This window comes from Glycine soja, chromosome 15, assembly GCF_004193775.1.
Source record: "Glycine soja cultivar W05 chromosome 15, ASM419377v2, whole genome shotgun sequence".
NCBI lineage: Eukaryota > Viridiplantae > Streptophyta > Magnoliopsida > Fabales > Fabaceae > Glycine > Glycine soja.
Window position 1 is genome coordinate 2765706 of NC_041016.1, and position 11575 is coordinate 2777280.

The following is an 11575-nucleotide window of genomic DNA, read 5'->3' on the forward strand; positions in this document are numbered from 1 at the left end:
TTTCTTTTTCTTCTCTATTTGTATTTTGTTCTGCTACATATATGTTCTTTCTTACTGTTAAAGTTCATTCAAACTATTTGTTTGTATAAGATTGGAGCCAATAAACCAAATAAAGAGTGAACTATTTATTGGGCTATGGAAATTATTAAAACAGTAGGTCTAGCTGATTCTTTTTTTTATCGAAAATTTAATTTATTTGTTATTTATTTCTTATCATTAGACACATGAGATAATAAACACAGTGGACCTAATACATGTCTGCAATTCCGGATAGTTAATAGCTTGTGCTATTGTATTGATTTTGAACTGCATTGCTGTTGGGAATAGTCCTTAGCATAAATCGCATCGTACCATTACAAATTGAAGATAAAGGGCATTTGCTAGTGAAGCTTGCGTGCTGTCATGTCCTTTTCTGGTGTTCCACACGTCTCTGTGGCTGATTTCTTCTCTGAATCTAGTGGTATATACGGATCCACAAAATCCTTCTCCTTATTTATTTTTTATTTATTTTACTTCTTTGTGGTATTTTCAGTATAAAGTAATAGTAATAGAAGTAGAATCAAAGATCCTTGATACAAACCTTGCCTTACCCAAGTCTAACTAGGCATATAACACATACAGAATCAAATAGAACACACTTATTTAAGCATCATAAACCTAGAAATTAACACTAGCTTGGAATCACCAATCCTTATTAGGGGCTCACTTGAAATAGATAAGTGAAGGAACATAATGCACATCAGTTACAAGCCTGAAATAGTGACCGTTTTGATTTCTTTAAGCCGAGCAGAACTAGAAGTATTCCAAGGTAGTCTAAATTGTAAGACACCTCAAGTAGTTGGAGCTTATCAAGAGTCCATGGAGGGAACCTAAACCAAAAATCAGTCAAGTAACTTCTTCTAGCCACAGCCTTATGGTGACTGAACGCATCAAAGGAGAACTTTCCATGGTACTTGCCAAACCCACATTCACCAACTCCTCCAAATGGTAGGGTATCCGCTACGTACTACACAAAGATATAGACTAGTTACCATTCAATCACAAGCAGCCTATGCATAATGCATGTGCTTATGATTATTCGACTGAAAAATGGTACAATGCAACCATACATAAATTTGTCTTACCACCCCCCCCCCCCCCCCCCCCCTCTCTCCCTTCTGTTCTTGTTCTAATAAGCATGCCTCCACTTATATACTAGGTACAATAACAATCCCTAGAATAAGCTCTAATACTACTATAAATTTTGGACCTAACTCAAATCCACTCATATATTCTATTTTAGCATCACTAGTCAATGTGAGGTTTCAAAAAATGCCTTTATTAAATAAGATAAAGAAAGAGACAAGCAGCAGATTAATACTTGTAGAATTGCATCGTTGAATACAAGACTTCCTGATGATGTTTCAGATACCATTCTTCTCTGCAGAGTTTGGTTTTTCGTGAAGGCATAAATAGCTAAAGCTTTAGGCCTCGAGCTTATGAACTCAACACTGTCTTCAATCTTCTCCAGCTGCAAAAGCCCGGAAAATACAAATAAAACTTCAATTGCCACATTCCCGGACTATTAATGCGAAACAAAAAGTAAAATAAAATTATGCATCTTACGGTGATTATTGGAAGTACAGGGCCAAAGATTTCCTCAGCCATGACTGCTGAATCAAGTGGCGGATCCAGCAATATTGTCGGTTCAATAAATCTGTACAAAAATTGTTAGGTGATAAGATAATAATGTGAAAGAAAATTGGTCTGTCCCATTAAGGTGGGAAGTGAACTTCACAGGATCCTATGCTAAAAATGGAAAAACAACTTGGAAGCTAGCAACTAAGAAAAGAGAGTATTGGTAGCCAAAAAAATAGAGGAAAAAGAGTACTACTCACAAGTCATTTTCGTCCATTGAACCACCATAAACCACCGATTCTTTGACCCTTGGCTCAGTGAGAAGGTTCTGGAGTCTCATGAAATGATTTTTATTAACTATCCTTGCAATGCTGTTGGACGCTTTGGGGTTTTCTCCAAACATTTTCTTAATCCATTCCTTCATTAGTGTCACCTAAATAAAATAAAAAGAGTGGAGCCATGCTTCAATATCAAAATAAGAAAAGCTCAAAAAATCTTTCAAGCTTCGTACCAATGTAGAACTGAAACTCTTCTCCACAAGGACATAATCGATTGCAATGCATGCTTGCCCAGCACAAGCCCCAAATTTTGCCACCAAAATTCGCTTCACAGCCACCTTGTGGTTCATTCAATAAAAGAAACTTCCAGTTAGCAATTCTTTTTGTGCCACAAGTTTACTGTTTAAATATAATAATTATATAAATATGTAATCAACTTGATTTTAAGCCGCCACCACCACACAAAATAAAATAGGCTTAATGACAAAATTTATTCCGCTGTATTTTAAAATTTATTACCCAAGTTCTTAGTGTTGATTTTGATAGTTAACGGTTAAATTTTAAATGTTGATTAAATTAAAAATTTGATCAATATTTTTAAAAAAAATAAGAAATTTAAAAATGTTTAAGGAATGATTAGAATCATAAAGTGTGAGAAACACGTTCCTTTATTAATATGGTAAGTATTTATTTGAATATTTAGTGTAAAATATAATATTAATATAAGTTTTATGTAAAAATAATTTAAAATTCAAATATTATTCTTTTTTAATTTATTATTCTTTTAAATATAATATATAAGATTGAATTTTATTTTTAAATAAATTATAATATGTATATTTATATAAGTTTTATTTTTATTTTATATATTATATCTATCTTTTAAAATAATACTTGTGATTTAATGAAAATATTTTTATCTATATGAAAATATTCATGTTACATATTATAATATAGATAAAAAAAAGTACTATTAATAAATCACATACATAAAATATTTTAAAATATATAAAATACTATCATTTTATTTAGTTACCTATTTTTACTATATAATTTAATTCTTTAAAAATTTTACATATTTGATTAAATAAAGTTAAGTATAAATAAAAAATAATTATAATAAATAACAAGAATATCTTAATATAGGTTAAAAATATTGTCATTAAATCACATATAAAAATATTTTAAACGATGATAAAATATTGTCATTTTATAAAATTATAATTTGTATAAAAAATATACATTAAAGATAAAATTTATATTATATTTTTATTATATAAAATAAGTTTTGAATAATACAATAAAAATACGTAAGATTATAAAAATATAATATGTAAAATAAAAATAAAACTTATATAAGTACGTATATTTTAATTAATCCTATATATTATATTTTAAAAGATAATATATAAGATTATAAAAATATAATAAATTGAAATATTTTTTTGATTAAAAAATCATTTTAATGAAATAAATAAAAAATGAAAACAAATTTTATAATCAAGTGAATAAAATAAAATTTTAATGACAATATCTACCTCTTTGTCCCAAGAAGAAGAAAGAGAGTCAATTAGTGCTGGACATTTTCCACCTAACTCCAAAGTCACAGGCGTCAGATGCACAGCTGCTGCAGACATAACAATCCGCCCCACCCTTGCACTTCCTAGTATTGGATCATATCATACGTTAAAAAAAAATCTCATCAAAGGTTGATTTATGAGTTATGACCGAGAGTCAGGATTATGATTGAGAAATTAAGGTTAACCTGTGAAGAAAATCTTGTCCCATCTTTGCTGCAAGAGTAGCTTCCCCACTTCTGGTCCACCTTGGATGACCTTAATGGCATTATTGTCCAAGTAAGTTGGGAGGAAAGTGGCTAAAAGAGAAGAGCAAGTAGGGGACAACTCTGAAGGCTTTAGAACCACACTGTTCCCAGCAGCTACTGCTCCGATCAGTGGCTCCAAGGAAAGTCCTGTTTTATAAAACCATTAATAACACATACTTTAATATTTTAATTATTAGACTATATATATCACTTGTGGACGGGGATCTTTTAAGAGATCCTATATGCTACTTTTAGAAGAACCTTTTGAACTTAAACTTTCATTTTGAATCAACTAACCAAAGGGAAAGTTCCATGATGAGATTATGAGAACAAGACCAAGTGGCTCAGGAACTATTTCTGCACTTGAGAGCAGTGCTATTCGTGGCAGCTTTGCCTGTGACAAACATCGAAGTTAGTAATGGAATTTTAAAAAAATCTTGTTCACAAGGTCTTTGAGCAACCTCACCTCTTTCCCCGCCATCCAATTTTTCAAAGACTTGGTTGCCAAGTTTAAGGTCTTCATTAATGTTCCAAGCTGCGAGTAATCATCATGGATTAATTTAGAAACGAAAATTAAATCCCACGTAGAATTTAACAACAGGACTTGGATGATTTCATCACGTTCATTATTCACATAAAAATTATCAAATCAAACACACCTCGTCTCTAAAAGCCTCCACGTAATGCTTCCCCAAATCATGCTTGAGGGCCGTCACAATTTCTTCCTCTTTTTCCACGAGAAAATTGTGCAACCCTTTAAGCTGTGATTCTCTCCATGGTGCTTCCTTTGTTTTTCCACTCCCGTAGTATTTCCTCGTGTTCTTAAGATCTCTTTCCAAAGTTTCCACAGAGTACTCCATGTTATAAATAAAGAATTTGATGTGCCCCTAGCTACTTCACTGCGACTAGTAGTATATATACTTTCACCACCAAGATTCTATCTGGTTAACAACCGGCCGCAATAAATTGTTCTCACCGGACACGTTCTATAGAAAAAAAAATTGTGGTCAACATTGTAACTATCTTGTGCAAAAGGTTTTGATAGAAATAAAAAGAATAAATAGTCCTTTTAGATCCAATAAGTATAATTCAGTTCATAATATACATTTTTGTGAGAAAGAATGTGGGTTAAAAAATGACAATTTTTTAAGTATGATTAAGTTCATATAGAAGATTATTCTCATAGTCTGTAGGATGGAAACTTATAAGAAAATATTAATTAATCCTTAAAAATATAAAATGATAATCACATTAGTTCAAAATTAAAAAAATAGCTTAAATGATAATATTAACACATGTTGAAAGACTAAAATAAAAGTAAATAATCAAGTTTGATCATTTATTTCACATTTCAAGAATTTATTTGATATTTTTTAGGTTTAGAGACTAATATCACAATGCTCACCAAATTTAGGGACAAAAATTACCTTTTACTAGTGATAGATATAATAAATAATATGTTTGGCAAAGAAAGAAAATATTTTCACCAAATTTAGGAACAAAAATTACTTTTTACTAGTGATAGATATAATAAATAATATGTTTGACAAAAAAGAAAATAAAAAATATGTGTTTTTGTCCCTAGAAATATTTTAAAATTTAATTTGTCTCAATAAAAAAATTATTATGATTTTAATTTTTATATTTATAATCAAATAATATGTCTTTTTATTATTATTTTACATTTATTAACTAGCTTATAATTTTGTCTTAATTTTGATCTTTCCGATTTTATTCTATTTAATTAGATTTCAGTTGCTTATAATATTTAATTTACATTTTATGCAAATCACTTTGAGGATGTACTTGTTTTAAAGGGAAAAAAAAATAATATATAAGAGAAAATTTTCATTTTATAATGAGAGATTCATATTTCTTATATTTTATTATATGAGGATGCATGTATTTCTGACTCTGAATTAAACACTCGAACTCCTAGAATCCAGTAGTTTCAAGGAATTGATCGTGTGGAGCAAAATAGAACTTTGAACTTTGCATTTGACTGGTCGCACAAGTAAGTTGTGTGAGTCCAGATCATGTTTTTCTGCCTTGAATTCCCTGCTCCTAAATCTTTCTATTAAGCCGAAACTATTTTTCTATTTCGGTACTGATATCAAATAGTTCAATGAAAACCGACTTCTCAAATTATGGTGTACAACAATCAAGAACTGCCAAGATTTCCTCCAAACGCTATGATTGATTGCTTCTTATTAGTTTTGAATTGTCAATCACTCAATCGTACTACTATAATTACTACTATATTTAATATTCACTTTTGTAGTTGTATATGTACTAAAAAATTAATTCCGTGCTTTCAAACTTCAATTGAACTCCAATCACTATTAACGTGCAGAATAAACGAAGTTTAATCATCATAATTTAACAGTGGTGAATTACATAAAAGTTCATTTTGATTTAAAAAAAATTAATGTTTTCTATTGAATTTAAATTCTCAAAACATCTTTTTTAAATAGCATTGTTAGATGTTAAATCAAAACTCTTTTCAACAATCTCTCTAGTTTCTGTATATACTAGATTTGTGTCTCTTTATATTCTTTTTTAAATAAAATAAAATAAAATAAAAGTGAGATGATGGAGGTTAAACGTGAGTGTAATTAGTGGGGTGATTTTTTTATGTTTAATTAAAATATAATAATTCATTGTGTTATTTATAATATTAGTTAAAGAATAAAATACTTCAAAAACATGAAAAATAAATGTGGATATCACTATTGGAAAAGAGATAAATGGAGATAAAAATATAAATATTATAGGATTTAACTATGATGTGATAAAAAAAAGATTAAAAAAATAGACATTTATGAAATTTCTGAAATAAAAAGATGTTAAAGCATGTTACTCTATCACTAATAATAACTAGAAGAAAGATGGTGGAGGTGAAATAAAAATAATTAATATGAAAGGTTAAAATTGAAGGTAATAAAATAGTTTACATAATCAATTAAATAAAAAAGGTCCAAATAAATAATTAAATGTGGAAACAAAATATAGTATATTTTTATTATTGATTATTAATTATAGATATTATAGATAAATTTCACAATGAAAACGAAAACATCTTTATAAATTCCCTAGTCTCTGTATATGCTAGATTTGTGTCTTTTTATAATTTTTCAAAAATAAAATAAAATAAAAGTAGATGATGGAGGTTAAATGTGAGTGCAGTCGTTAGTGGTGTGACTTTTTTTATATGTGTAATTTATAATACTATTAGGTAATAATGAATAAAATAGTTCAAAGAAAAAAGAAAAGTGGATATCACTATTAAAAAAAATAAACGAACACCTACAATGTTATCAGACCCTTGGTGAAAGAAAAAAAAAACAGATAAAAATATAAATATTATAAAATGTATGATGAGATAAGAAGATAGATAAAGATAAATGAGAAATATTTGCGCAGTGTCAAAATTAAAAAGATGTCCAAATATTATTATTATTAATAACTAGAAAAAAAACGTGGAGGTGAAATAAAAATAATTGAGATATGAGAGGTTAAAACTTAACGTGGTAAAATAGTTTGCAGAATTAATTAAATAAAAGAAGATCAGGATAAATGATTAAATGTGGAAACTAAAATATAATGTCATTTTTATTATTGATTACTGATTATTAATTATAGATAAATCTCACAATGAAAATGAAAACCGCACGGTTAAATAATTTGAGTCTTACCAAAGATTTAGGCCACTACATTACTGTCGTCCTTATTACATTTAATTATGATGTCTTTTTACCGAGCATATATGAAATTATGAATGAGCTTTTCGCACCCATTTGCACCTAACCAAATTAAATGAATGGTTAATGGTCAATTTGAACTCGAGTCTCTGTCCTCAACACGAACAAAGTCGGTGTGGGAACTGCGAAGGAATTATATAAAATATATTTTTTGAGAAATTGATAAAGGTTTTATTTAAAATATTTAATTAATATTATTAGATATATCAAACTTGGATGTTTATATATATGATATGATTATGAAAGCACACTTTATCAAATAAAAACATATATTTAGCTAGATATAATGAATAACATATTAAAAACATTTAATATTACTTTTGATCGATTATATTTTACAATTATTTTATTTGAATACATTTTTAAAATTTTTCATTCTAATACTTAAAAACATTAATGTCCTATTAACATTTGAATTTTAAAACAATTAATTAACATAATAACAACTAAAAATGAACACTATCATTATTTTCTTTTAACAATTATTAGCCACTAAACAAGATTCAGATCAACCTTCCACCCAAATTCTTCACTTTACGGTTCAACATGGTGCTGTGTCAAGCCAATGGCGACAACCACTTTACTAAAACATAAATTTGGATAGGAGTTTTGGATCTTGATCGGAGGGGATCGATGAATTGTGTTTTACTGTTATTATGTTAATTAATTATTTTAAAATAAAGATACTGTGATTATGTTAATTGGTGATTGTTGCACAAACAATAATAATTAAATAAATAAATAAATAGAAATTAGAATTTTTATGCAAATTAGCTTGTGTTGAGGTTAAACATGTCAAGAGAACCAGAATTTGCACCTTTTGAACTACCTAAATAGTATCCACAATAGTATTATACAAGCGACAATAATTCTTCACCTCTTCCCCAGGTTTCCTCCATCTCACATATATCGTTTTCCATAAACTTTGACCAAATAAGCCTGCAATTCTCTTTTACTTGTACAACAGCCGTATATATAAAAGTATTTGTCTAAATGTAAATTTTTTTTAAAAAAATCTTTAATTTTAAAAATATTTAAGTCAATTTAATTTTTAAAGAAAAAATTTACCAAATATTTTTTAAAGATTAAAAATGTGAATTATTTTAATCCTCAATATACTTTTATTAACAATTTTAAATTATTAGTTTAAGATAGAGTTTAATTTTCATATAGTATTAGTTTAGTATATCAATTATTTAGAAATCATACTACTTGTGTCTTTTAATAATAGTTTTTTTTTCAAAAAAAAATTATTGTTACAAAATATAATAATCTTATCATATATAATAATTCATAATTAGACAACATAAAAAACTTACAATAAAAGTACACTCTATCTAGTTAAGTTCTTTAAGTTATTAATAACGCTTAAGAGATTAATTTGATATATTTTTCAAAGATTAATTATGTATTAAAAATTAAAAAACAATTAAAGAAATTCCTTTTAGATATCTACTCATTAAAAAATATTTCTTGAAATCTACATGGATTAAGTTTGGCAAAAATGATTAATCTCCTACAATTATAAAGCAAGGTTTGAATTCTCGTCGTACGGCCGGAATGCCTATGTGTCTATTATTATATTTAGGGGCCGTATGTTAATAGAAAAAAAAATTGATTTTTCGGGAATCACATGTAAGTTGAGAAACTTCTTTTTTCCATGTTTGTTAAATATTTTAAAATTAACATTTTTTAGAAAAGATGTTTTTAATTAGTTTTTCACGCAAAAAAATTTTGAGGTGGTTGGGAATCTTATACTTTTTTGAGTTTTATTTTACTTTTATTACCTAAAAACACAAGGTTATTTTCTATTAAATTATATAATATGATTAATAATTAAAATAATCCATAAAGTATATGCATAACTCTTTAATTTTTAAGAAATTTATCTAAAAAAATTTAATCACATAAATTTTATTTACTCCCAAAAATATGATGTACAGTATTCATGATTAACAGGAATCATGATATGTGGGTAAAAATTAAATTTCTCTCTTATAAAATACTTCATGGTACCCAACCACGAAAAAGTTGTCCTACCAGGTTTATTCTCTCTATATATATTCACGAAATAATCGTGCTCTACCATATTCATCATACAGTTATCATGGCCAAATGAAATGAGGAAAAGTGAGCAGCCGACAGCATTGCTAAAATTAATTATAACAAACCCTAAATTTTTATCCAAACTCCAAACTGTCCGGTTGCTGGGTTACCAAACCTTACAAAATCCATTTCCTTGTCACAGAGATGAAAAGACTGAAAAGAGAGATAACTAATGCATAAACACTTTTTATCTGTATATTAAAAGAGGGGGTTAATACTTAATACCTTAACCTCTCGTATGGAATGAGAAATAAATTGTGGGACAACCCTTCATTTAACAAAGGACCTCCTGAGCGTGATTGATATCCATTTTTTTCTCTCATACATGATAATATTGATTGATATCCTTTTCATTCACAAATTTGCCCCCACTAGGTTTACTTGTTTCATCCGCAATGTCACAAAAGAAGAGTTTGCTTGTATCATATTAGACGTTTTTTTTATTGAATCAATTTCAATGGGATATACATTATATTTGTGCATTCTTTCTGTCATCAAATTATTGGTGGAAAAAGAGGAGTCTGCTTTTGTATATATGTTTACAATCGTTAATTACAAATTTATAATTAAATTTGTGATAAAAAAACACATATAACAAAATTATTAAAATATCAACAAAATATTTCATTTTATTTCAGTAATATTTTACGGCGAACATAACTATTAATAGCTAAAATGAAAATTTACTTTATCAACAATAATATAAAAAATACTTGAAAACTATGCTTAAAATCTGTTCAATTGCCGTGTGCACGTAAGCACATTCAGTCTGTGCCATTTACTGTCAGTACTTAGACTAAGTGCTTGTCCGGGAAAAGAAAATTATCCCAATAGCCTTTTACAGATACCCTGTTGTTCTGCTTGATGGACATAAAACTCTTCACTTTTATACAATTACAAGATGCAAGATATCAATTCCTCCTGAAAACATGCATCAAACATACTAAATCACATAAGTTCTTCTCTTAATGTTTTTTATTTCTATTTATTTCCCTCTTTTTGTTATACCATATTACTTATCACATTTTCACCTTTATCTCTTATATCTTTTTTCTCTTACTCTTTCTAAGTATATATTGACATGAGTGTCCATGAATATTTGTGTTTCTAGATACTTATTAGGCTATTACTCGACACTTTTAAAGATTCTTGATTCTTTCGTATAGCTTTCTTGACCTCTTGCTGAATGGAGAGCCTATCTTTGCTCATCTAGATTCCTTTATGCTAACCAGTTAACCAAAGCTCAAGCACTTGTTAGCAAGACCTTTTCTCAATTAGTATATACTAATAACTCCCCCATTTTTCCAAGTCCTTGATTTTTCTAGCTCTTTTGTTTGAATGATGTAAACAAAACGTTCCTTATATGCCACCTGCTCTTTAGGCATAGGCCGTTACTATGGTGGTTGCATTTTCTTACTAGGTTTGGAAAGGAAACGTAAGGTTGGTAGGACCCGTCTTATCTAACTAAACTCATGCTTGCTTATTTCTGAGGTAATCAACACAGACGGGGCTAAGCTTTGAAGAGAGAACAGTGCAGAGAAAGCATATATAGAAAAGCCCAAGGCCTTTTTGAAGTTTAATATACTTTTCTTAGAGCAGAAAACTAAGAACCTGTGCAAAAATTTTAAATAAGTATTTATAAAAAAAAAACTAAAGAGATAAAGTGAATCAATTTTTTTATAAATTAAAATTAATTCATAGAGAAGTTAATTAAAGAAGTTTTTTCAAAAAAACTGAAGTGCATAAAAAAATGTTATTTTCTTAATTTACTGAAATGATTAATTTTGTAAGTTGACCGAAGTTAAGGCCAAAAATATATATTTGAAGGTAATTATTAATTTATGAAAGTTTAAGTGTAACTTAAAAAACTGGGCCATTTTTTATAATGTGAATTTATGTGTGGTATTGGGCAAGTTTTTGTAGTTAATTAGGGGTCTTTAACTTACCTTCTAGAGCCTATATATTATTACCATAACTGTGATTAATCA

The 11575-nt window shown here is 28.0% G+C and overlaps 1 protein-coding gene across 1 annotated transcript; it reads right to left on the reverse strand.

The window, feature by feature from the left end:
* Nucleotides 1-290: 290 nt before the first annotated feature.
* LOC114386778 (aldehyde dehydrogenase family 3 member F1-like) lies at nt 291-4661 on the reverse strand. The gene is made up of 10 exons (XM_028346822.1): nt 4380-4661; nt 4187-4255; nt 4018-4114; nt 3661-3867; nt 3434-3558; nt 2129-2233; nt 1878-2050; nt 1606-1696; nt 1361-1510; nt 291-1006 (listed from the first exon to the last, which is right to left on the reverse strand). The coding sequence occupies exons 1-10, from the start codon at nt 4578-4580 to the stop codon at nt 740-742; spliced, it is 1485 nt and encodes a 494-aa protein (XP_028202623.1). The 5' UTR covers nt 4581-4661; the 3' UTR covers nt 291-739.
* Between the last annotated feature and the right edge of the window lie 6914 nt (nt 4662-11575).

What these genes read in the sequence shown, in the direction of transcription:
- LOC114386778 (XM_028346822.1), bottom strand. Translation starts at nt 4,580, where the DNA reads ATGGAGTACTCTGTGGAAACTTTGGAAAGAGATCTTAAGAACACGAGG. An exon ending in AGAGTTTCAGTTCTACATTG is followed by an intron (nt 2,051 to 2,128) that starts GTACGAAGCTTG and finishes TATTTTATTTAG; the next exon opens with GTGACACTAATGAAGGAATG. An exon ending in CTGTACTTCCAATAATCACC is followed by an intron (nt 1,511 to 1,605) that starts GTAAGATGCATA and finishes GGGCTTTTGCAG; the next exon opens with CTGGAGAAGATTGAAGACAG.